General features: G+C 40.0%; 2 protein-coding genes across 14 annotated transcripts in view; both read left to right on the top strand.

The window, feature by feature from the left end:
* The window catches only part of cux2b (cut-like homeobox 2b), a 107,440-nt gene extending 95,472 nt beyond the window's left edge, over positions 1–11,968 (top strand). For 2 of the 3 annotated variants that reach the window (XM_058390606.1, XM_058390605.1), the window contains 6 exons: positions 3,036–3,793; positions 4,524–4,689; positions 4,895–5,188; positions 5,308–5,496; positions 6,583–6,859; positions 7,219–11,968. In XM_058390606.1, the coding sequence (XP_058246589.1) occupies positions 3,036–3,793; positions 4,524–4,689; positions 4,895–5,188; positions 5,308–5,496; positions 6,583–6,859; positions 7,219–7,903 (2,369 nt within the window). In that variant the 3' untranslated portion in view covers positions 7,904–11,968. The remainder of the gene's footprint in view (positions 1–3,035; positions 3,794–4,523; positions 4,690–4,894; positions 5,189–5,307; positions 5,497–6,582; positions 6,860–7,218) is intronic. The other variant, XM_058390607.1, reaches the window with a different exon arrangement.
* Positions 11,969–18,457: 6,489 nt separating this feature from the next.
* The window catches only part of mtmr3 (myotubularin related protein 3), a 29,571-nt gene continuing 20,545 nt past the window's right edge, over positions 18,458–27,483 (top strand). For 6 of the 11 annotated variants that reach the window (XM_058388641.1, XM_058388640.1, XM_058388632.1 and 3 more), the window contains exons 1-2: positions 18,459–18,623; positions 23,595–23,675. In XM_058388641.1, the coding sequence (XP_058244624.1) occupies positions 23,673–23,675 (3 nt within the window). In that variant the 5' untranslated portion in view covers positions 18,459–18,623; positions 23,595–23,672. Of the gene's footprint in view, positions 18,624–23,594; positions 23,676–27,483 lie in introns of all 11 variants that reach the window. The other 5 variants (XM_058388636.1, XM_058388630.1, XM_058388629.1 and 2 more) reach the window with 1 other exon arrangement.

Raw genomic sequence — 27,483 nt, 5'->3', positions numbered from 1 at the left:
TTCTGGTTCAATTAGAATTGGTATTTAAACAGTCCTCTTCATCATGCTGTTCATATTTTGACATCATCAGACCAAGACGACACCTAACAATTGATCAACGGTACCTCGCCATTGTGAGGCTTCAAACAGGATGTTCTCAGAGGGAAGTGGCCACTGAGCTTAGAGTGTCACAGAGTGTCATCAGCAGGTTGCGACAGAGATACAGAGAGACTGGAAGAGCCACAGAAAGGTATAGAAGTGGACGTCCTTTGGCCACATCCCACGTTGATGACCGCTTCATTGTGAACAGTGCCCTGCGGAACCGGATGATGAATGCCACTCAACTCCAGGCACATTTAAGGGAGCTGAGAGGCACCCAAGTGTCACGTCAGACCATTCGAAACCGTTTACATCAGCGTGGTCTGCGTGCTAGACGACCTGCAAGGGTACCTGACCACACCACCAGGCAGAGGCGTCGGGCCAGAGAGCATTTACGCTGGACGAGGGACCAATGGGCCTCAGTGCTGTTCTCTGATGAAAGTCGATTCACGTTGAGCAGAAATGATGGCCGCCAATGATGTTGGAGACGTCGAGGAGAGTGCTACGCATCAGCAACTGTTGTCACCAGACTTTGGTGGTGATGGTGGTGGTGTTACAGTCTGGACAGGTGTGTCTACTCAATACAGAACTGCCCTACGTCTTGTGAATGGTACAGTGACAAGCCAATACTACCTGAATACCATCATTAATCCAGTCATTGTGCCCCTGCATGAACAACACAGGCCTAATTTCATCTTCATGGACGACAATGCTCCAGCTCATCAAGGTTGCATCATTAGGGAACGGCTGCTGGATGCTGGGGTACCTCAAATGGAGTGGCCTGCACTTTCTCCAGACCTGAATCCCATAGAAAACCTATGGGATCAGCTGAGTTGCCGTGTAGAGGCTTGTAACCCTGCACCCCAGAACCTCAATGACCTGAGGGCCGCCCTTCAAGAAGAATGGAATGCCATGCCTCAGCAGACAATAAGTCGACTCGTGAACAGCATGAGACGTCGTTGTCAAGCTGTAATTGATGGTCAAGGGAACATGATAAATTATTGGGACATTGACATTTTTTGCTGTGGTATACCCACCACTGTTGTTGGCTTTTGTTTCAATAAATTGTTTGAGATGAGGAAATCACCATTGCATGCTTCTACTTAAATGCCGTACTTTCATGATATAATATCGCTGTAGCGTGAACTTTTTACATTTTCCATAAATTTCATCCAAAAGCCAAATATCCTTAACTTTTTGTGAGTAGTGTATGAGCTCATTGGTCAAGCACGGTGGAGGTAGTGTCATGGGCTTGCATGGCTGCTTCTGGAACAGGATCACTAATCTTTACTGATGATATGATATCATAATGGTAGCAGCAGAATGAATTCAAGAATCTACAGAAACATGAGAAATGCATCCAATCTAATTGGCAGGAATGCCATCATGCAGCAAGACAATGACCCCACACACTGGCAACACAAAACAGAACTTCCGGGGAAACAGTGAAAGGTATCAGACTTGCCAAATCAACTGCAAGACCTTAACCCTATTGAGCATGCATTTCACTTTCTGAAGAGGAGACTGAAGGGAGAAGCCCCCTAAACAAAGAACTGAAGGCTGGAAATCACAAAAGAATCATGCAACCTTTGAGTGATGTCAGTGGGTTGCTGAGTTCATGCAGTTATTATACAAGCAAGGATCTGCAATCATATATTAAGTGCTATTTGCATTAATTTATTTTAAGACTGCCTGTTTCAGTACTTTTAAAAACTCATCTAAACTTGAGCACTGAATGTGCTATGTTCTAAGAACCCCTATTGATTTTAGGCAGTTGGAAAGAAAGTGTTGATGTATGAAGGGTTGATATGGGCTTGAAAGATTTTATCATGGGTCACACAGCACTGTCACAGTCTCATCTCCAGGCAACTTCACTTTATGACTTCTTTAATATATCACAATGTGAACTGCCAAATATGCCAACTTAATTTCAGTGGGAGGAGATTTGGTGCATTGACACTATGCTTGTGCAATACAGATGTTATACCTGCTAATAAATGATAAAGTGATGTAATCATGAGGAACCCTGAAAAACACAATAAATTGACAGGAAGTAAACATTTATAGCATGTCAGCTATAAATATATTCTGCCAGCAGCTACAATTATGAAAATATATAATAAATATATTTATCAGTATTACCATTCATTTATTAACATAAATGATAAAATGTTCGATTGACATTCATCATTGGAGGAGGCCTGACAGTGGCAAAATATTTTGGCATCCCTTATAAGTTGTTACCTGCAATTGGGGTTGAAATTGACACAATTGTAAGAGAGTTTCTCTTAGTCTTCTAGCATATTCTAGCAGTCATTTTCCCATAGGTAGTAGGATAAGTATTATAACTCTAAAGAAAAGAGAGCAAACTGAAAAAGTCTATACTAAGAAAATATGCTACTACCTACAGTGTTGGCAGGCTGTAGCTAAAGCTATAGTATCAAAGCAAAGCCCATCAATAACCAGCTTACAGCAACCTTAGTTTTTGTATTTATTAATTTTATGCTTAATTTTTATGTAATATTTTTGTAAGGAGGTTTTTAGAAACTTTAAATGCCTCATAATCCTGATACCTCTCAATAATGATGGCTCTAAAGTAAGTGGATATTAAGATAAACTGATTGCTGCCAGTACTGCCTGTGTACTATAATCAACAACAGTAAGTAGCACAAGTGTGTTAACTGTGTAATACTGTGACTTTAAGGAGGCTGTCTGTACTGTGTTATTCATTTGTGTGGCACTATAGAGACCTCAAGCAAGCCTTTTTGGCATTTTAGCATTTTTAACATTTTGTTTGTATAATTAAACATGTGAATTATTATTATCTATAATAGTAAAGTATATAATTTTTGCCTAAACAAATTAGAAAATACCAAATGTAATTACTACTCTTAAAATGTACTTGACATTTTAACCCTACTGTTGTATGAATATTTCTGTGTGTTTGTGTGCTGTAGGTGATGGTAAGTCCTCTCTAGGCTCCTCGACAGGTCGCAGCAGTAGTGGTGGTGGCAGTAGTTCAGATGAGACTATTAAGAGCATATTGGAGCAGGCGCGTCGGGAAATGCAGGCACAGCAGCAGGCCCTGCTTGAGCTGGAGGCTAGCAGCCAGAGTCTATGCTCGCAGGAGTCCCACAAGACCATGCCTGGCCCTATGCCCACCTACATCAAGCAAGAAGAGGGCAGCACCATGCCTATGTGCCCATCCAACCCCATAGGCAGCCCCCAGACCCCCCTCAGCGTTCTGTCACCTGCTGCTTTTGTCCAAAACATTATCCGTAAGGTTAAGTCGGAAATCGGCGAGGCTGGAACATATTTTGACCAGCACTGGTCTCGTCCCTTTACCTCTGTCTCACCCTCACTCTCCTCTTCCTCCTCCTCTGTGCCCTCTACAGTGCCCCGGGTTTGGAATGTGGAATGCCCCCCGGGCACAGAGGAGGGGCCAGGCACTGAGGAGGATGAACCTCCACCAAGCCGACCTGTGAAAGTGGAGCCAGAAGTGTGTGTAAGCGGGGAGCAGGCTGCATGTGGAGGACCGCGAATAAACTACTATTCCTCCTACATTCCTCGCACTCTCAAACCCACTGTGCCACCACTCACACCTGAGCAGTACGAGATGTATATGTATCGTGAGGTGGATACCATAGAACTCACACGCCAGGTCAAGGAGAAGCTGGCCAAGAATGGCATTTGTCAGCGGATTTTTGGAGAAAAGGTAAGTGTGTATGAGAGAATTATGTTTTCAGTGAGGTTTTTCCAGAGGACAGAGAAGAACAGCCAAACTGTGAAGTGGTTTCTAGAGTATTGGAACAATAGCATCTCTGTGTGTTATTATAGTGGTTTGTATTTTTTGAAATGTGATTATTTTTCTGACCTAATCTCAGTTGTTTTCACGGTCCTTTATGTACCAGTTATTAAAAGACTTTCCAAAAGAGGTTGTGAATATTAACAAGCCACATATCTCATCAAGTCTAATAGCCTAACCATTTTTTTATTGCTTTTAAGCTTTTAATACTCTTGCAGTGTACATTTTTTCATAATTCAGTTCCTTAACTGCCACACATCACTGAAACATTATAAGCACAATATTAAAAATATCTAAGGTGGTATAAACACATAAACTCTCACGTAAGTGTGCATATGAAGCAGACACAAATCAATCATTGTGAAACATTAAAAAAAAATGCCAAAAAACAGTATACAGAAAATAGTACCCAGTCCTTAAATAAGAATTGTTTTTTTGTTGTTGTTTTTTTGTTTTTCACTTTACATTCCAGGTCTTGTAAGTTGTGCTTTGCTGCCACTATGTGGTGTACAGGAGGCTTCGCTAAAACTGGTTATTAGTGATAGTAATTTTTTATTAGAGATAGAATATTTGCTCATCACCATTTATCTTCTAGTTCTTTTGTTGAAATAATAAATAATGATGTGATTGGTTCCTGCAGGTACTGGGCCTTTCTCAGGGTAGCGTGAGTGACATGCTGTCTAGACCCAAACCCTGGAGCAAACTCACACAGAAGGGACGAGAGCCTTTTATTCGCATGCAGCTGTGGCTTCTGGACCAGTTAGGACAGAGCCTCAATCAGCAATCCAACCACAGTCACAACAATGGTCAGTTACACTCTATATAATATTTTGACTGGGGTGGGTAGTATGTTAATAAGAGCAAGTTATGTGGTGTACCTTTTCTGAAATGTTTCAATTTGTCCTAATCTTAGGATGCTTTTGTTGACCAGTGAAATAAAACCTGGTATTTCAGATTTAAAACTAATTATTCAGAACTAATTGTTTAAATTTCTCCTGAACCTCCCCTCAGACAAAAGTCCAGTGACATCTCACTCTTCACCATCCCCTCCAGTCAGCCCAGAGGACAACCATCCTAGTTTACCTCTGGAGCCAGTGAGTTTGGTGCTGGAGAGCAGCAAGGAGAACCAGCACCCTCACCCACAGCACACAGAACCTCATGGAGTGAAGGGCACAGCAGGCACATTAGCACTCCAGCAGCCTCACATTCCACTAGGTATTCAGGAGCTGGTGGCCATGTCGCCTGAGCTTGACACATATGCTATAACCAAGAGAGTAAAGGAGGTGCTGACTGACAACAATCTAGGTAGTTATAACATCTTATTATCATTAATGCTTAATGCATCTTGTAATCATTAACAAGAGTTCCACAATATAAAACCTACAGTAGATTGAGTTTTTTTTTTTGTTTGCATGCATTTTTAGGTCAGCGTCTATTTGGCGAGAGTATCTTAGGCCTTACACAAGGTTCTGTGTCAGACCTGCTGTCCAGGCCCAAACCATGGCATAAGCTGAGTCTAAAGGGCAGAGAACCCTTTGTGCGCATGCAGCTGTGGTTGAATGACCCACACAATGTGGACAAACTGAGAGATATGAAGAAGATGGAAAAAAAAGGTGAATTAAATATGCACAATTTAAATTTTACTGAATGACTTAATTGACCTGCATCATAAGTACTTGTTTTTTTTCACTGCAAGGTACATTAGTATATACACTCACTGAGTACTATTTTTTTTTTTATCTATTCTTATACTGGGTAGGGCCTCCCTCTGCTCTCAAATAGCCTCAGTTCTTCATGGCATGGATTCCACATGATGTTAAAAACATTCCTTTGAGATTCTTGCCCATGTTGACACGATTACATCATGCAGTTTCTGCAGATTTTTAGGTGCACTTCCATGCTGTGAATCTCCTGTTCAACCACATCCCAGGGGTGTTTTATTGGTGTCAGATCAGTTGACTGGGAAGCCCACCTCATTGTCATGTTGATGAAACCAGTTTGAAACAAAATTTTACTTTGTGACATGCTGCATTACCATGGAAGTAGCCATTAGGAGATGAGTAAATTGTGGCCATAAAATAGTTTAATTGGTGGATGCAGCTTTGGTTGTTATGGTTTTCATCTGCTGCCTCAAGGTGTCGGTGTCTGCATTCTGAGATGCTTTTGTACTAACACAATTGTATAGATTGGTCACAGAAAAACATTTACATTTTAAACAATTACATTTTTTCTCAGTTTTCTTGATTAATGTGGACATTAGCTCGTGTCTGCATGATTTTATACATAGCATTGCTGCCACATGTTTGACTGATTAGATGACCTAGTTATATGAACTAGTCAGTGTAAAGTGTTTGGTGAGTATATTTTAGGTACTGTCCCAGTGTCAAACACTGTGCAGTGAAAAATACAAATCTCTGCTCATTGAAGATCATATAAAATTAATTATAAGACATGTATGGAAACAGTATTATCCTTATTCCAGTGTAAAAAACAAACAAGCAAACAAACAAAGTTTTTGCCACAGAGTGAATCTGGTTAATTCTTTTGATTGACATTTTTTTTGACCTAGACATTTACTAGATAGATATTACCTAGACATTTGCAGAAAATTCTAAAAATCTTCCAGTAATGAGATAACATCACTGTGTTACTAATGTGAAGCTCTACTGACACATAGCATCATTTCTCTGCATTTGCAGCATACCTGAAACGCAGATATGGCCTGTTGAATCCTGCCTCAGACACAGACTCTCCACTAGCACGTTCAGACTCCATTAGCCCAGGCCTTGCACAAATGGAGCTGTGTGCCTACAGTCAAGCTAAGAAGCCCAGAGTAGTACTAAATTCAGAGGAGAAGGAGGCTCTGAGGAAAGCATACCTTCAGGAGCCCTACCCATCCCAGCACACCATTGAGATGCTGGCCACCCAGCTCAATCTCAAGACCAACACAGTCATCAACTGGTTTCACAACTACAGGTTTGAAAGAACTTGTGGTTTTCAAACACCTTGAACTGTTAGAATGAGAGTGGTCATAGAAAATGTACACATAAACTGTATGTAGCGGTTTGCACAGATTTTTACATCCATTCATGTTCATCTGGCTCCACCTAGCGAAAATTATGGCTATTACAAGAAAAAGCAAGCTTGACCTTCCTATTTTTATATTAGTCACAATCAATTATCTTTATATAACTCTTTTTATACACATAAAATGCAGTTCATGGTATTGACTCTTCAAAGCTCCAGGAATACATGACAAATGGGAAGCCAAGTGGACTACATTTCCTGTGGGTGCTCAACCTATTTGTGTATTGTCTTGATTATTTTGTACGCAGGTCTCGAATGCGGCGCGAGGTCCTTGTGGAAGGTCCCCAGGACAATGATGCTGATGCAGAGTATAACTTCTCTCCTTCAGTGAGCTGCAGTCCTATTTCAGATGTAGATGAAAGGAAAAATGCCCATTCAAGTTGCGATGGTCCCACAATGCTCAATGTCAAACAGGAAGTGGAGGAAGAGGAGGAGAAGCTGCATATCAGGCAAGATACATGCTCTTCCATGACTGTGCAGTTCACTGAGATGAAGACTGAAGAGGATCAGACATCTGGCAGCAGGGACCTGACATCATGTTGTCCTCAAAGTCTCAGGCAGGATGAAGCTTGCATCCACAAACTTAGTGTTTCCTCAGAAAACACTCAGAAATGCAACACAGTCACACTTGAAGGGGAAAATAAATCACCGGTGGACCCAGCGAGCTTCAAGGCATCATCTGAGGCATGTCGCAGCAGTCTGGAGGTGTCCCTTGACTCACCCTCAGCTGCCTCCTCTCCCGGCCTCATGATGTCTGTCTCACCTGTGCCATCTTCTTCCGCCCCCATTTCTCCATCTCAGTCTCTCCAGTCTAACACCAAGATCAGCAAGAGCACACAGAGGCGTGATGAGAAAATGGCCAACCTTAGCAACATTATCCATCGACTTGAACGAGCAGCCAATCGTGAAGAGACTCTGGACTGGGAGTTCTAGAGCTTCAAGCTCAAAGTTACTCTGAGTCCCTCAAGAGGGATTTCTCAATCCTGAGGCTTTTGCCTGTCAGCAGGAACAAGGAAGCGATATCTTCTGTCCCACAGATAAAATATTGTCCTGTTAAAGACTTTCCAAAACTTTAAACAAATGATTATTTATAAACATGTTTTAGGTATTTTGATAAAGGTATCCTACTTTGAATTATATGTTACAGCACTAGCTGTCATGTTTTAAACCAAGGAGCAAAGAAATACTTGGATGTGAAGACTTTGCAGCTATGGTGTCATGAAATGCACACTGAAGTTCTATAGATTGCCACTGGGTGAGATTATTTCAAAGTGAGACCTCTGTCTTAAGCCATCAAAAGCACTACTTATTTAAAAAAAAAAAAAAAGGGACTCTGACCAAATTTGCTACTTTTTGAATAGCAATTTTTCAGATTTTGTCTGTAAAACTGGACAGTTAAAGTCAAATAATGTTGAGAACTTTATACTGACTTGAGGGATAGTCCTTAAAGACTCTAAATAGTGAACAATACATATGTACTTAGTTTCTTGTTGACATGTTTTGGAACATTTGTTACTCAAGCGTATAATGTGTGGTTGTACGTGCTGTAGAAATTGTCTGCAATAGCCTTTCTCCGAACAAGATGTAGCATGGTACTCAAATTACCCTCTTATCCTCTATAGATAGTATCCTGTGATATACTTGAGCGATAAAAGTGAAAACAGTGGAAAATTCAGCAAAAAAAAAAAAAAAAAAAAAAAATTGAAAAAAGGGATTGTAAGAAAAAGATTATTGATATAATATTTTGGTTGGTTTCCTTTAAGGATTCTTCGGGGTTTACAGTAGGGACTTTTTGTGCACTTGGAAGCAAGTGAGCCATTCGAAACTTTTGAGCAATGTCTTCATTAATTCATATTGCATTTACCTCACACTTCCTCTGATGCACTGATCTGTCACAGACATGGGGCAAGGCAATGGCCATAACTCAGCATTATGGTTCTGAACTAAGGATCTGATCCCTGCAGTTCAAAAATCTATGCTTAAAAGTTCTACCAATTATGATTTAAACAATAATTCAATAATGATGTAATATAAGCTTGAACTGAGTCTCAATACACACTACATCAGGAAGTGATGGGGCTTGCTGTTTCACTGGGAACATTATAGCATGCATAAGTTTCAAAAAAACATTTATTCCTGTTTCATTGGTAGGCATTAATAAGTTTAGGAATCCTGGCCTTCTCAGCACATGTAGTCACTCTTGTGCTTGCTGGTCCTCTAGGATCCCAATTATCCCTTATGTGTGTGTCATGGCAAACATAGGCAGAGGCAACACCCTTAATAATAGATATCATTTAATATATACCTCTATCACTGATTCATTGTATTTTTGCATGGGCTGTCCAATACCACACAGTGATGTGCTGTAATGTGGGTTTCACCATCATGTCTGTCCCTGAGAAATGAAATCAGAATAGGCACACTTGAACTTTTTTACATAAGTATAGTAAATACACTGTACTTGAGTAATAAATGCAGAGGTTGTAGTAAAACTGAGTGAACACAAAGTGTTCACAGAAATGGGACATTTCAGTCAAATCTCCTCTTTCTAGAAGATTGTGTACTATACCACAATATTGCAACCTTTACATTTTAAATATGCATATACATAAAAGCATACATTAGAGTGATTTCATACTAGCCATTTTTTTCCTACTGAAAAAGAGCTGACTGGAGCACCTTTTGTAATGAGACGGAAAAAGCAGCTCACTTTGGTGATGATGATGTTGTGATTTTGAACAGGGAAAATCAAAAGAAGGAGAGCTCCAATGTGGCCCAAAACACACCAGTGGCAGTCATAATTCCTGAAGGATTACTTGGAAAACATGATGATGTTTCAGGGAAAAAATGTTTAGTTTGAAAGCAGCCTCATGTGACACGTGGATTGGGGTCAGAAAAGTGGCAAAATGAAATTATATCACATAGATCCTAAGATTTTTAATCCCTCAAGACAGGACATTTTGCAGTGTTTAGTTTCAAACTTCAAAAGCTAAAACAGGAAAGTTGTAGTAATGCATTGGTGTAAGATTTATAAAACGTGTCAAAGGGGGAGAAGCCATGCCAACAGTTTTAACCATAACATAATCACATAATTTAGTGAGTTTTGAATTCCTTTATTTAGTCAACTTCTAAAATATTAAGCGCCTAAACAATATCCCCCCCACCCCCACCCCCCACTTATCCTTTAAGTAATTCAATAATTTGCCTGAGATTTGGGGGCATTCTGCTGCTGGGTACTGAAATACCTTGAAATACTTTTTTTTGGACACAAATACAAGTGTTTTGCTACTGAGTTTAGTTTTTCTTTATATTTTCTTGGTAGATGAAGGTCTTGAATACCTCATATAAGAACTACTTTACAGCACTTACTGTTTTTAAAAAAAATTGAATATTTGAGAATAGTGAAAATATGAAAACTGTTCTAATTGTCTGTTCCACAGGTCTTTGCCTTGATGTATTGTTGAAGTTGATAGTAAAAACACTTGCACATGTCTTATTAGTACTGAGGATTGAAATAATAAACACATGTATAGATATATGAATATTACACATTTACTGGGAAATAATATCTTAGGGTTCTTGTTGCTAGTGTGCTGATGTGTTTAAATAGAGTGTACAGTTATATTAACCAAACACACAGAGTCAGACCTCGTTTGGCAATCTTGGCCATGTTCTAGAACCTTCTCTCAGGGTTATCTAGCTTGTTTAAGCTTTATCAAACCAGTCAGGTTACGTTGCTGGTTAGCTTAAATTGTTCATGACTTCTGCTTGATTTTCCTGCAACACAGAGCAATTTTATTTAGAGCCTAATTCCTGTGTTCTTCACAATTTCTAGCAATTGGAACATATTGTTACCTGAGAATAAGTTCAACTATGAGCTGAAATTGGGATATTGAAAGAGCATGTGTGTGTGTGTGTGCTAATTCTAAGCTAATCTCTTAGTCTTCAGTACTTTATCAAAATGATGTACATTTTTAGCTGATTTTCTCCAAGCATGTTAGTTTGTTTAAAGTACCTTGTCGTACCAATTGTGTATCATATTTCAAGGTATGTACCATACCCATGAATAATTTTGACATCATTATCTGATATAGCATAATAGTTATTCAGTTATATATAGAATTATTTCAGATCTCGTCACAGTATACCATCATACCATTCCAAGCCTACGTTTAAGTGTGAGATCATTTCAGCTAATTTAATGGGTATGTGCCTTTGGCAAGCCAAAAAAAATAAATGGTAGTAATTTACGACTGTTGCTTTATGAGAAAACTGCAAACAAAAATCCAGGTAGACTGTAATTCTCTTTATTCAAGAGGGAGTTTACTGGACATTTATTAAACACAACACTGGTCTCTTCTGAATACTGACACTGCCCATTTACTGCCCGCAGCAGAGATGATTCATAAAAGCAAAAACAATGCCATCACTTGAATGAGCTCAAACTTCTTTATGATACTTTAATTTACTTATAATATTTTCATTTTGATCTCTGAATTATGACTTTACTTCAGATTTCTTTTTTTGCATACAATTTTGTTACATTTGTATTTCCTGTAATCAAAAATAATAACTTGAGAGCAGTTCCTTGCATGCCAATACAGCAATTTGTAAGGAATTTGGTGATGCTTGGAAACTCCGATTTAATCTCAAAATTATTTTCACCACAAAGATCTTGTTCATTTTGGTGCTTGGGTGTATTGTAACATATCTTAAAACTCCCTTAAACAGTCTTCAAGACAAATTATGAATTAGAAAGGCTTTAGTTGTGTGAAATTTGTTTTGTAATATCCTTATGATGTGTGAAAAATGGCTCCTGCAATATTTCAACATTTTGTTCTGAGCAGCAAAAACGAAAAAGTAATTGACTGAAAGTTTGAGACATTTTCACTTCTACCCTTTCCTGTGAAATATTCCCGTTTTGACACGCATCTCACATGTCATGTCTCAATCATATGTATCAAGCCATTGTTGAATACAGTGCATCATTATATAAAAGCCTTTGCCTGGTATTGTTCTCTATAACAATCTCTCTCTCACACACACACACACACACACACGGACACAGACATATATCTAATTGCCATTGTTCAACACACTATAAGTAAATATTTTGCAGGGGTCACTGGCTTTAGAACCAATTAAAATGAAATAGGATAATACAACTTCCTTGTCTGTCAATGAGTCAATTTGCCCATGTTGTCACTTCTTGAGGACAACACAGGCAGATCACAAATATCAGGTATTGGATTACATGTTTAAAAAAACAGTAGCATTTATATAGCACTACAATTTATCTCGACTGGATATATAAATTGATCAGCCATAACATTATGACCACCTGCCTAATATTGTGTTGGCCCCCCTTTTGATGCTAAAACAGCCCTGACCTGTCGAGGCATGGACTCCACTAGATCCCTGAAGGTGTGCTGTGGTATCTGGCACCAAGATGTTAGCAGCAGATCCTTTAAGTCCTCTAAGGTGTTCAGCACATCCCACAGATGCTCGATTGGTTTAGGATCTGGGGAAGTTGCTCAGCAATTTCAGCAACAGTAGCTTGTATGTTGGATCAGAACACATGGGCCAGTCTTCACTCCCCACGTGCATCAATGAGCCTTGACTGCCCATGACCCTATCACCAGTTCACCAATATTCCTTCCATGGACCACTTTTGATAGATACTGACCACTGCAGACTGGGAACACCCCACAAGAGCTGCAGTTTTGGAGATGCTCTGATCCAGTCATCTAGCCCTCACAAATTGGCCCTTATCAAACTCACTCAAATCCATTTTTCCTGCTACTAACACATCAACTTTGAAGACAAAATGTTCACATGCTGCCTAATATATCCCACCCACTAACAGCTGCCATGATGAGGAGATAATCAGTGTTAATGTCACAGCTCATAATGTTATGGCTGATCGGTGTATATACACTGAAAAATGGGCAAACATAAGGATTTGAATGAGTTTGATGAAGGGCCAAATTGTGATGGCTAGACAACTGGATCAGAGCATCTCCAAAACTGCAGCTCTTGTGGGGTGTTCCCGGTGTTTGCAGTGGCGAAAGCTAGCCTGTGTGATCCGATCCAAAAGACAAGCTACTGTTGCACAAATTGCTGAAGAAGTTAATGATGGTTCTGATAGACAGGAGTCAGAATACACAGTGCATCACAGTTTGTTGCGTATGGGGCTGCATAGCCGCAGACTAGTCAAGGTGCCCATGCTGACCCCTGTGCACCCCCGAAAACGCCAACAATGGACATGTGAGCATCAGAACTGGACCAAGGAGCAATGGAAGAAGGTGGCCTGGTCTGATAAATCAAATTTTCTTTTACATCACGTAGATGGCCGGGTGCGTGTGCGTCACATACCTGGAGAACACATGGCACCAGGATGCACAATGAGAAGAAGGTAAGCCGGCAAAGGCAGTGTCATGCTTTGGGCAATGTTCTGCTGGGAAACCTTGGGTCCTGCCGTCCATGTGGATGTTACTTTGGCATGTTCCACCTATCTAAGCATTGTTACAGACCATGTACACCCTTTCATGGAAACGGTATTCCCTGATGGCTGTGGCCTCTTTTAGCAGGATAATGCACCATGTCACAAAACAAAAAATGGTTCAGGAACGGTTTGATGAGCACAACAATGAGTTTGAGGTGTTGACTTGGTGTATATGTGTATATACTGTATACTACTCACAAAAAGTTAAGGATATTCGGCTTTTGGGTGAAATTTCAGGATGCACCTAAAATGCACTATAACCTTTACAGGTGAACTTAATTTGACCTTCTCTACACTTTTGAATGCACATGTCCAACTGTTCAGTGTTTCAGTAGTTTTTGCATAACTTGCTGTTCTCTAACAAGGTGCTTAATGGCAAAATTCACAACTGGTGTTTGATCCATGAATCAACCAATAAATTTTCTGGTTCAATTAGAATTGGTATTTAAACAGTCCTCTTCATCATGATGTTCACATTTTGACATCATGAGACCAAGACGACACCTAACAATTGATCAACGGTACCTCGCCATTGCGAGGCTTCAAACAGGATTTTCTCAGAGGGAAGTGGCCACTGAGCTTAGAGTGTCACAGAGTGTCATGAGCAGGTTGCGACAGAGATACAGAGAGACTGGAAGAGTCACAGAAAGGCATAGAAGTGGACGTCCTTTGGCCACATCCCCACGTCGATGACCGCTTCATTGTGAACAGTGCCCTGTGGAACCGGATGATAAATGCCACTCAACTCCAGGCACATTTAAGTGAGGTGAGAGGCACCCAAGTGTCACGTCAGACCATTCGAAACCGTTTACATCAGCGTAGTCTGCGTGCTAGACGACCTGCAAGGGTACCTGGCCACACCACCAGGCACAGGCGTCGGGCCAGGGAGCATTTATGCTGGACGAGGGACCAGTGGGCCTCAGTGCTGTTCTCTGATAAAAGTCGATTCACGTTGAGCAGAAATGATGGCTGCCAACGATGTTGGAGACGTCAAGGAGAGCGCTATGCATCAGCCACTGTTGTGGTGGTGTTACAGTCTGGGCAGGTGTGTCTACTCAATATAGAACTGCCCCACATCTTGTGAATGGTACAGTGACAAGCCAATACTACCTGAATACCATCATTAATCCAGTCATTGTGCCCCTGCATGAACAACACAGGCCTAATTTCATCTTCATGGACGACAATGCTCCAGCTCATTGAGGTCGCATCATTAGGGAATGGCTGCTGGAGGCTGGGGTACCTCAAATGGAGTGGCCTGCACTTTCTCCAGACCTGAATCCCATAGAAAACCTATGGGATCAGCTAAGTCACCGTGTAGAGGCTTGTAACCCTGCACCCCGGAACCTCAATGACCTGAGGGCCGCCCTTCAAGAAGAGTGGAATGCCATGCCTCAGCAGACAATAAGTCGACTTGTGAACAGCATGAGACGTCGTTGTCAAGCTGTAATTGATGGTCAAGGGCACATGACAAATTATTGAGACATTTTTTGTTGTGGTATACCCACCACTGTTGTTGGCTTTTGTTTCAATAAATTGTTTGAGATAAGATTTTATATGCAAGAATGAACAGAATTAATACTTAAGTTAATACCTATTTATTACTTTATCTTTTTTGAGGGGGAAAGAAGTTTAAAAATGAAAAGAAACGAACAGAATGAAATACAGTTCCCTCCAATTTAAGTGTTTGCGTTAAACACTAAAGACATTTCGGTTTGAGAACAAAAGAAAGATACAAGATGAGAGTTTAGGATTTGAGCTTATATTTCCTGGTATTTTTATGTGTTAATCAAAAATATTTATATCAGACAACACAGTTTTAGGCGAGCAAAAGTATATAAGACTTAACATTTGGATGTATATTCCTTGCTTGTAGTAATTGCATCAAGCATGCAACTCGTTGACCACATTTTTGGTTTCTACTTTTGTGATTCTTTTCTGGGTTTCATTCACAGCCGCTTTCAGTTGTTTGTTTCAGGTGGTTTCTTCCTCATCCTCAATAAGCTTGTATGTTTTGGAATAGATCCCCACTCTTTGGCCTTTCCATCACTTTGGTAGAGGTTAATGTCAGCTCAAGACATTTTGTGGTTCATCTCTAAACTTCTTTGTAATTTCCTGCTTCTTAGTGCTGATGGGTGGTTTACATCTTGTGGTATGGCCTCTACATTTCTGCTCTCAAAATCTTCAAGTAGTGTTGGTAATGTTGCTAAATGTGTATGGGTTTCTCTACACAGCTCTCACAGTGTTTCTGTCTGCCAACCTATCTGATGTCTGGTGGGGTGTATTCCTATTCTATGTAATGTTAGAATTACTCTGGCCTGGCCTATTCTATTACATAGAAGTATTATTTCTTACTTTGAGGTCCTGCTCTGCCGCACACTCATGCCTACATGTTTTTGAATACTGTATAGATGTCATCTCATGTTGACTATGTCCCAATATTTTTGCCATGTTTTGTGTGTATGATCCTTTATAATCTGTTTTAATTTCTGCTCTACCTAATGGTACTTGTATATCACATATTTCATGTTTTGTTGACAAAATGGGCAGGAACCCAAAGGAAGGGGACAACCAGGCCACTGTTATGGATTGTAAAAAACATAAGAAGAGTCTGAGTTGTGTCATGTCAACTTGACTTCTTTCTAGTTAGATATGAAATGTTTCACTACTCACCAGAGTAGCTTCTGCAGTCTGGACACACATTTGAGGATGATAAGGTACACATCTTGGACAGAAAAGACAGATGGTTTAAGAGAGGAGTGAAAGAGGCCATCTACAGGGGTTGGACAATGAAACTGAAACGCCTGGTTTTAGACCACAATAATTTATTAGTATGGTGTAGGGCCTCCTTTTGCGGCCAATACAGCATCAATTCGTCTTGGGAATGACAGATACAAGTCCTGAACAGTGGCCAGAGGGATTTTGAGCCATTCTTCTTGCAGAATAGTGGCCAGGTCACTACGTGATGCTGGTGGAGGAAAACGTTTCCTGACTCGCTCCTCCAAAACACCTCAAAGTGGCTCAATAATATTTAGATCTGGTGACTGTGCAGGCCATGGGAGATGTTCAACTTCACTTTCATGTTCATCGAACCACTCTGTCACCAGTCTTGCTGTGTGTATTGGTGCATTATCATCCTGATACACAGAACTGCCTTCAGGATACAATGTTTGAACCATTGGGTGCACATGGTCCTCCAGAATGGTTCGGTAGTCCTTGGCAGTGACGTGCCCATCTAGCACAAGTATTGGGCCTAGGGAATGCCATGATATTGCAGCCCAAACCATCACTGATCCACCCCCATGCTTCACTCTGGGCATGCAACAGTCTGGGTGGTACGCTTCTTTGGGGCTTCTCCACACCGTAACTCTCCCGGATGTGGGAAAGACAGTGAAGGTGGACTCATCAGAGAACAATACATGTTTCACATTGTCCACAGCCCAAGATTTTCGCTGCTGGCACCATTGAAACCGACGTTTGGCATTGGCTCGGGTGGCCAAAGGTTTGGCTATAGCAGCCCGACCATGTACATTGACCCTGTGGAGCTCCCGACGGACAGTTTTGGTGGAAACAGGAGAGTTGAGGTGCACATTTAATTCTGCAGTGAGTTGCGCAGCTGTGGTTTTATGTTTTCTGGATACAATCCGGGTTAGCACCCGGACATCCCTTTCAGACAGCTTCCTCTTGCGTCCACAGTTACCCCTGTTGGATGTGGTTCATCCTTCTTGGTGGTATGCTGACATTACCCTGGATACCATGGCTCTTGATACATCACAAAGACTTGCTGTCTTAGTCACAGATGCGCCAGCGAGACATGCACCAACAATTTGTCCTCTTTTGAACTCTGATATGTCACCCATAATGTTGTGTGCATTGCAATATTTTAAGCAAAACTGTGCTATTAATCTGCTAAATAAACCTTCACACTCTGCTCTTACTGGTGGAATGTGCAATCAATGAAGATTGGCCACCAGGCTGGTCAAATTTAGCCATGAAACCTCCAACACTAAATTGGCCAGTGTTTCAATTTCATTGTCCAACCCCTGTATGTCCAGGTCTCTCAACAGAGGTGGAGGTCTTAGGCACAACCACCCCTGGATGACTTAGAATCTTCACAGACACTATATAGTAGATCTTGTCTACATGATGATTTCATAGATTGTGTACTTGATAATGCAGATAAATTGTCAGAAGCTAATGTAACCTTTTGGTTCTTATTTCCTTCCAGCCTCTGCAATGCCAACAGAATTCCTAATAGTTTCCTAAAGTGTATACTGATAGATGATCTGTTGCTCTTTTTTAACTGCCACTTCATATTGAAGAATGAAATAAGCAGCACCTGGGTTGCCTCTGTTTTGATCCATCTGTGTGTATGAATGATTTATCCTGACAATGATCCATATAGCTTTGAACTATTGTACACTGTGGTACAATTTGTGATTTCTATTTTAACATTTGCTGTAGGCTTGTAGTATAGATAGCTATTAGAATAGCTTTCTGCTGATTTTACTATTATTTCGATCTTCTTCCTGCCGCCTTCCTGTCTGTTGGTGCAGAACCAAATACCACCTCAACCATAACACAAAATCATTCATGCTCATACTTCCTGACCTGCCACTTCCCTCTGCCATCTCCTGCCCTTTCACAGTCCAGCTGTCATTGCCCTCCATCTGAGTCAGTTACTGCTGGCTTCTACATCATGGCCCAGAGCTATTTATTACTTAAAAATCTATGTAAAGGGACACACCTGGGTATCAGGAAACATCTGTCAATCACGTCTAAGTGACTTTCATTTCAATGAAATAACGTTCTTGAAATCTTTTAAATTGTATTTAGTCTCACGTCATCATAATATATTTTTTATTATTAGAAAAAACAAACTCTGAAAACTGCATATTTTCGTATACCGCAATCAAGCGTCAGACATGTTTACAAACGAAACCCAACCTCTTCCAGGAAGTGAGAATAAAGGATAACACAGTAGGTGGTGGCGTGACGTCACGGCTCGAGTGGTAGAGATGCAGTGATGACTGTGTAGTGGGATGAAGTGAACTTGCGAATGGATACGAGGTGTAATATGCCAGTTCACTTGTTGCTAATTCTATTTTAGGATTTTTAGAAGAAGGAAATATACGAGGTTCCCAAAAGGTTGGTGCACATATTGTACTGCTTTTTTTCCCGCTGTGTTTTGGGATTGCGGCCTTTGCGCAGATTCCACTTTGGTCCATGTCTCATAACACCACCACCACCAACAACAACAAGAACAGTACCACTTCGCTAGCCCAGCTATAGCCGCTATAGAGCCTGGTGCAGGTCAAATCCTGCAGCAGCGCACAGTGGAGACTCCGTTAAAACAAAGTGTTAATTAGAAAATAGCAGTCGTGTAGAAGGACGACAACAAAATAAAAAGGTTTTTAGCAAGGTAGTTTAGCAAACTTGCTAACGAGTATGCTAGTTAGATCTGAACTGCTACCCGAAAAGGTATACAGGGTCATTTTAGTGTACACTAGCTGCATAGCAGACTAAATCCAGCATGTTTTACTGGACTGTCAGCATAGTGAAGAGTGTTTATTGACTGGTTTTTGGTACTGCTTCCTTTTCGATTTACGATTACGATTCCTTTTGGATTTACGATTGCTTGATATAGCTAGTGGTAGTTTGCCAGGCATCTTTTACAATTCTCAAATCCTTCATAAAACACCAGGTGGACGTTTATAAAAATCTAGGTATTATGTTATTTTGTATTGTTGTTAGGCTGTTCGTTTCAGCGATTGCACATTTAAATGGCCAAGTGAACGCTGTAAATGAACCGGGGAGAGAAGTAAACTGATAGGATTTCTTGATTGTGTTGTGTATTTGTTGTATGTTGTGTGTATTTGAGGCAAACGATACCAGACATTGCTATCTAAACAAGTTTTAATAGGATGTACAGCACTAATCAGTAGTGTTTGCTATGTTTTTAATCACCTTTTCATAATGATATATAATATCATAGTGATATATAATAGTTATGAACATGCTAAAACATACAGGAAAAGGTAGCAGCGTAATGTCTTTACAAGAATAACAGGGTTTCAGTGAAGTCCATGCCTCCATTAAAAAGAAATGGAAGTTGGGTGTCTGGAGGGAGCTGGTGTTGCAGGTGTGCACAAAAGGGGTAAAAACCACTGGACTGAGGAACTTGGATTTAAAAAAAAAAAAAAAAAAAAAGTAAACAGGTATGAGGCACTAGACAGAAACACACTTTAATCATTATTTTGAAGTCATGATGAAGACTGTCTAACCATGATTCTGACAACTTGACAATCCAACACTGTTGAAACGACAACTGCGCAACAGACTGGATCTGTTGAGACCAACAGGAACCAAACAGGTGGTCCTGTTACAGCAGCGAAGGCAGCTGGAGAGACGAAGTAAGGCGAAATTTAGGAGTTTCAGCAGAGGTGACAGCGTACTTGCTCGTGATTACGGGAAGGGAGAAAAGTGGGTACCTGCAACCATTCTTGCACAGACTGGCCCTGTTTCGTACATTGTTGAAACTAAGGACAAACAGACATGGAGGAGACACGTTGACCAGTTATTGTCTTCAGCAATCTCCAGTGATAATCCCAGTGAATGGGAAGTTCAACAACAACACACGTCTCACATTGACTCTGGTAGGGATGTAGTACCATAAATCTTGCCCGCACCACTTTCCAATAAAAGTTGGATAGGCGTTCCCTCCGAGAATACATCTCCTACACCAGTGACTATTACAGACACTGTTGTAACAACACCTCCCGTGTCTGATCTTCATCGTTATCCGACCAGAGTGCGGAAACCACCACAAAGATTAGATCTCTAGTTAGTGGTTGACCCACAACGTTGGGGCAGAATAATCCCCAGGGTTCAATCAGGGAAACGAGGCAGTCTACTCTCTTTCCCCTAGTGTTAGAAGTTTTATATATGTTTAAAAAAAAATGTATTTGTTGAGGTTGATGTTGAAAATAAAAGGGGAGGAGTATGTTGTGTATTGCTATCAAAATGTTGCACAGTTTGGCCTTACGGCACTCCGTATTGATTCTCTGTTTTATTACATATGCGCAGTAGGTGTAAACAATGTTTTTCCCTCTTGTATCCGGTGCATAAGCAGTAAAGTTATAGAAAACTCCTGTCAGTCTCATCATTAAAAACAGTACACAGTCACTTCATGCAGATGCAACATCAGTAGTACCCAATGTGATCTCTGTTCTGTTCTGTTGGGGGAAAGGTTGTACTGGCTTGTACTAGCTGTTGTAAGATGTGTGCTTGTGGTAGATATCTTTTATTAGATGTTGTCAGACTTTCACAGAATTTGCAGAATTTCATTAGACAGTGAAATGATTATCTCCTCATCATGGCACCTGTTAGTGGGTGGGCTATATTAAGCAGCAAGTGAACATTTTGTACTCAAAGTTGATGTGTTAGAAGCAGGAAAATTGGGCAGGCGTTAGGACTGGAGCGATTTTGACAAGGGCCAAATTGTGATGGCTAGACAACTGTATCAGAGCATCTCCAAAACTGCAGCTCTTGGCCCTCAGGTTGACTTGGCCTCCAGATTCCCCAGATCTCAGTCCAGTCGAGCATCTGTAGGATGTGCTGAACAAACAAGTCCAATCCATGGAGACCCCACCACGCAACTTGGAGGACTTAAACGATCTTCTGCTAACATCTTGGTACCACAGCACATCTACTGGGATCTAGTGGAGTCCAGGTCAGGGCTGTTTTGGCAGCAGAAGGGGGACCAACACAATATTGGGCAGGTGGTCATAATGTTATGGATGATTGATGTACATACACAAAAATATAAGACAAAAAAAACTTAAATGTATAAGTTAAATTAAACATAGTAGTGCAGATAGGAAACACAGTTGTGGATTTAACACAGTACACATGTACAATCTGACAGTAGAAATTGAATATGAAGTACCTTGAGAGTGTAGAATATAATGATGTTAATGGTTGTAGTAGTGCAACGTGAAAGTGTTATCACCTGTCACACAAGGGTGAACTATTGTACAATGTTATGGCAAATGGTATGAATGACCTCCTGTAACATTCTCTGCGGCAGTGAATCTGAATGAGTCTATTGGACATTGAGCTCTGCTGAATCTGTAATGTATTATAGAGTGTTCCTCACTGAGTCAGACGTTTCCAGTTTGTGTCCAATGATAGATCCAGCCTTGCAAATTAGCTTGATAATTATGGCGGCATCCCTGGCACCGATGCTGCCCCTCCAGCAGAACACAACACATTAAATGGCACTTGCCACCACAGACTAGAAGATCTCCAGCATCTAGTTGTAAACACTGAAAGATCTGAGCTTCCTCAGAAAATAGAGTCTGCTCATTACCTTCTTGTTTACAGCATCAGTTGTGGGTCCTCCAGTCTTTCTTTTAAGTGTACAAGTGTATGATGGTTATGGGCTTGATCACAGTTTCAGTCCTCCTAAAGGCCACCACCATCTTATTGGTCTTCATCACATTTAGGAGCAGGTAATTCCTAGTGCACCGTTCCACAAAGTTATCCAGTAGTCCATACTCAGTACTCAGACACCTGTCCATCCCTAAAACACCCCACCACTGCAGTGTGGTCAGAAAACTTGCACTGCAGGTGGTATGATTCAGAGTTGTACTAAAAGTCTAAGGCGTATAGAGTAAACGAAAATGGAGACAGGACAGTCCACTGTGGTGCGCCTCTGTTACTGACCACTGTGTCAGACAGGGAGGCCCCCAGGTGCTGGGGGCTGTCTGATAGGTAGTCAGCAATCCAGGAGATGGTGGATGAGCTGACACCCATTCTAAGCAGCTTCTCACTCAGCAGGAATGGTTGGATGGTGTTGAAGGCACTAGAAAGTTCCTCACCGTATCACCACTGCCATCCCGGAAGGCGCGCTGCAGCAGATACATTAAAGCATATGATTCAGAGGAGCTCCACATGGCCAAAGAAATTGTGCAGCTTGAATAGTTTCCTCCTATGAAATAACATTTGTTTTTCCTTGTTTAGATATTATGGGTGATTCCCATATAAGTGCTATAACATAAAAAGAAGTGACATTTGGTGAAGAGGCAACATTCATAGAATTCATGCAAATTAAACTTGGAATGTTATTGAAACTTTTAATAGCACATGTTTCCTGATCCTAAATTATCTGAACAATCACTGAAGTGAACAGTAGCTAAATTTGATTTCAGAGTAGATGTTTTTATACTGTGTGACATTCACTTCTTGTCCTCAAACTTCAGTGTCATAATGCTAAGGTAGATGTTCAATCACTGAAGTGTCCAGCAGTTTGTCAGTGTCAGTTTTGTTAAAATTTAGGCACAGAAATGACAAATAAATAGTGCTTGGTGTATTTTTCTTCTTTAGGAGAGGAGCCACATATGAATCTGGCATAATTTGGACAGATGGTTTGAACTCTCCGGTATTAACCATCACTTCTTGGAAGCTGCTCTCGCTGCAACTCTTCTCACATGCTCCCAAAATATACTCCCTTTTGCCAAGATACTGTATATGGAGAAATAAAGTGAAATCAAATCTATCATGATATGTTTGACGTATATTTAACATAAGTTATTAAGGACACCAATGAAAGGATTTGTCAAGAAAAAAACCTCCAGCTCTTTTTGGTTTTTAAAAGATTTCCTGAAAGAGGACGATTATGACATAAAAGGGATAAACTCATTTTAATGGTGATAATTATGACACTGATTAAAACACTGTTTGTAGTTTTGCATGCACTCGGGATGGTCACTGCAGATGCTCAGAGCAGCATTATCACAAAATGTTGGCAGTGTTGACATTTTCAAAAGGGTTTCACTGAAGATGTTATGTCCATATATATACTTTGTATATATTATGTCCTTATATACTTTATGTAAACTTGAAATGGTGGAAATGCTGGCTTTGTTTTAGGCCTCTGGTTCCATATGATTAAATTGTTTATCATGATATAAAATACTAAATTTTAAATTGTAATGTTATAATATAAATTAATTAAAATATTATAACTCTGCATGTTTTTTTAGGTCTCGATCTCCTATTAAGCTTGTAACATTCGCCATTTACCTAACTGAATGTTTTATTATTTTTTTGTTACAGCTGAAAGCCAAATTGGAGGAGTGACAGATTTCAGTCAAAAGTCAACAACAGTGACCCATAACTTCTTCATCTGGGATCATGGTAAAGAGCAGAATAAAAAATTTTCACTTTTTGTCACCTCTGAGAGACCTCAACTAAGGGAACCCAGAACAAATAATATTGAAACAGACTGTAGTACCTTCCACATTGTACATTATCCAGAATTCACAATAGAATTGTGGCCTGTCTGAACTCACATTATACTTGACTAAACGTAACATTTTCCCCCATCTGGAAGGTAGTTACTGTAAACTATAGTATAGATGTACAGTATGGTGTCACAGCTAGCTAGACCACAGTTTGACTGCTGTGTGCTGCTTGTAATTCACTTGAGTCTGAAAATGATTCAAAAACATGCCATGTGGCATAAACAGAAATTAATTTTTGTGTGATGAAATATCTAAAATCACAACTGTTTTCTTGATTTATAGTATTAAATGTAGTGTGATAATAAAGGAAAGTGTGATGCACTCATGCATTTCAGGTGAATGGCAGGCAGCATTAGGAGCAATGAGGATGCTAATTTATTGAACAATCTTTAATGTTTTTTTTAATCTTTCTGTATTAATTACATTGATGATTAATGACATGAAGAACCTTTATGACAGTTCCCTTGAAAATGATTAATATAACATCTTAATAATAATGGAAGAATATACCTTATCTTCATCTACATTTCCTTTGTAGTAAACTCCCCCAAGCTTCTTCACCTCAACATCTCTGTGCTTAATGTGTCTGTCTAGTTTTGTTTTTGCTCTGTTTGCACCTAGTTTGTACACTTTGCACTTCATGTGGCTAAGACAAACTTCTGTCCTAGCTCTGTCTTGTTCTTGTGTTTGAACTCTATGTTGTATGTTCATGTAGCACCAGGTCTTGGAGAAAAGTTGTTTCATTTCACTATGTACTGCGTCAGATATACACTACCAGTCAAAAGTTTGGACACCTTTTAATTCAATGTTTTTTGTTTAGGGATTTATTTTCTACATTCTAGAACAATACTGGAGATTCAAAACTATGAAATAACACACATGGACTTAAGTAATCCATATGTAATGACAACAAAAAACAGTCAGCTGTTATTTAAGACACGAAAGTCAGGTGTTCTGGAGTAGTTCTTGCAAGAACAGTATTGTCAAGTGCATTTGCAAAACCCATCAAGCACCATGATGAAACTGGCTCACATGAAGACCATCCCAGTAAAGCAAGACCAAAACTTACCTCTGCTGCAGAGGGGAAGTTCATTTAGAGTTACCAGCCTCAGAAATCACCAATTAACAGCACCTCAGATTAGAGCCGTTATGAAGGCTTTACAGAGCATCAGTAGCAGACATATCTCAATATCAACTGTTCAAACGAGATTATTGTGTATTTTGGCCGCCTTCAGCATTGTTTTACAATGTAGAAAGAAATAAACATCAGGTGTCCAAACTTTTGACTGGAAGTGTATGTGGTTTGAAATGACAATAAAGCTCCTTGAATCCTTGAATCCTTGAATTGAATAGTAGCTTTCAAACAGAAACAGAAAAAATGTCACCTTTTACTATGATCAGTAATGATAATAATGGCTATTACTGAATAATGCCTAGGTTATTGGTTAGAATATGTTGAATAATTTGACCATACAAATTACATAAAGATCACGAGAGATGCTTAGATATGTCTGACGCTTAAAAAGAGTCATAAGTGGAGATGTACAGATGCAATACATGTTAAGACACATACCAGATACACATTAGCACATTTGCCTGAGTTCTGATATCAACTTTGTATCTAAATGTAGAGATCAGTTAGGGGTAATAATGAAGGGGAGCCAACACAAGTATATTGGTTATAAGCCGTATGATTATTGTGAGAACATTGTAAAATTATAATAGCATGCTATTGTTAGAAATAAAATTTCACAACACTCAATTTTCCATCTGTCTAAATAAAAAAAGTGTAAGCTGTCCCACCATATCAGAAGCAGAAGTGGTTTGGTCTTATAGTGTGCCACATCTGTCAGTCATGGAGTACAAAACATGGTGAAAGAAAGCTTCAGGAGGGCAGACAACTGAACGCCCACAAATCCATTTATTATAACCAACAAAGTGTAGACACTATAAATAGGTGATTCATTGTGCTTTTTTGATTATAATATTAGTGAGCTCTTACTGACCTGAGGTGATTGATGGCTTCAGTAATTATAAAGTGAGCACTCACTGCACACTTGAATAATATATGCTAACAATATAATGTATGCTAATTATATATATATATATATATATGTATATGTGTATATATATATATGTATATATATATATATATATGTATATGTATATGTATATGTATATATATATATGTATATGTATATGTATATGTGTATATATATATATATATATATATATATATATATATATATATATATATATATATATATATACACACTATATATACACTATATTGCCAAAAGTATTCGCTCACCTGCCTTGACTCGCATATGAACTTAAGTGACATCCCATTCCTAATCCATAGGGTTCAATATGACGTCGGTCCACCCTTTGCAGCTATAACAGCTTCAACTCTTCTGGGAAGGCTGTCCACAAGGTTTAGGAGTGTGTTTATGGGAATTTTTGACCATTCTTCCAGAAGCGCATTTGTGAGGTCACACACTGATGTTGGACGAGAAGGCCTGGCTCTCAGTCTCCGCTCTAATTCATCCCAAAGGTGTTCTATCGGGTTGAGGTCAGGACTCTGTGCAGGCCAGTCAAGTTCATCCACACCAGACTCTGTCATCCCTGTCTTTATGGACCTTGCTTTGTGCACTGGTGCACAGTCATGTTGGAAGAGGAAGGGGCCAGCTCCAAACTGTTCCCACAAAGTTGGGAGCATGGAATTGTCCAAAATGTCTTGGTATGGTGAAGCATTCAGAGTTCCTTTCACTGGAACTAAGGGGCCAAGCCCAGCTCCTGAAAAACAACCCCACACCATAATCCCCCCTCCACCAAACTTTACACTTGGCACAATGCAGTCAGACAAGTACCATTCTCCTGGCAACCGCCAAACCCAGACTCATCCATCAGATTGCCAGATGGAGAAGCGCGATTCGTCACTCCAGAGAACGTGTCTCCACTGCTCTAGAGTACAGTGGCGGCATGCTTTACACCACTGCATCCGACGCTTTGCATTGCACTTGGTGGTGTATGGCTTGGATGCAGCTGCTCGGCCATGGAAACCCATTCCATGAAGCTCTCTGCGCACTGTTCTTGAGCTAATCTGAAGGCCACATGAAGTTTGGAGGTCTGTAGCGATTGACTCTGTAGAAAGTTGGCGACCTCTTCGCACTATGCGCCTCAGCATCCGCTGCCCCCGCTCCGTCAGTTTACGTGGCCTACCACTTCGTGGCTGAGTTGCTGTCGTTCCCAAACACTTCCACATTCTTATAATACAGCTGATAGTTGACTGTGGAATATTTAGGAGCAAGGAAATTTCACGACTGGATTTGTTGCACAGGGGGCATCCTATCACAGTTCCTCGCTGGAATTCACTGAGCTCCTGAGAGTGACCCATTCTTTCACAAATGTTTGTAAAAACAGTCTGCATGCCTAGGTGCTTGATTTTATACACCTCCGGTCATGGAAGTGATTGGAACACCTGATTCTGATTATTTGGATGGGTGAGCGAATACTTTTGGCAATATAGTGTGTGTGTATATATATATATATATATATATATATATATATATATATATATATATAATATATATATAATATATATATATATATATATAATATATATATATACACATATTCCGATCAGCCATTAGATTATGACCACTGAAAAGTGAAGTGAGTAACACTGGTTATCTCCTCAT

The sequence above is a fragment of the Hemibagrus wyckioides genome, linkage group LG05 (genome assembly GCF_019097595.1).
Source record: "Hemibagrus wyckioides isolate EC202008001 linkage group LG05, SWU_Hwy_1.0, whole genome shotgun sequence".
Lineage (NCBI taxonomy): Eukaryota > Metazoa > Chordata > Actinopteri > Siluriformes > Bagridae > Hemibagrus > Hemibagrus wyckioides.
Note: the sequence above shows the minus strand (reverse complement) of the source record. Positions and strands in the feature narration are given on the sequence as shown.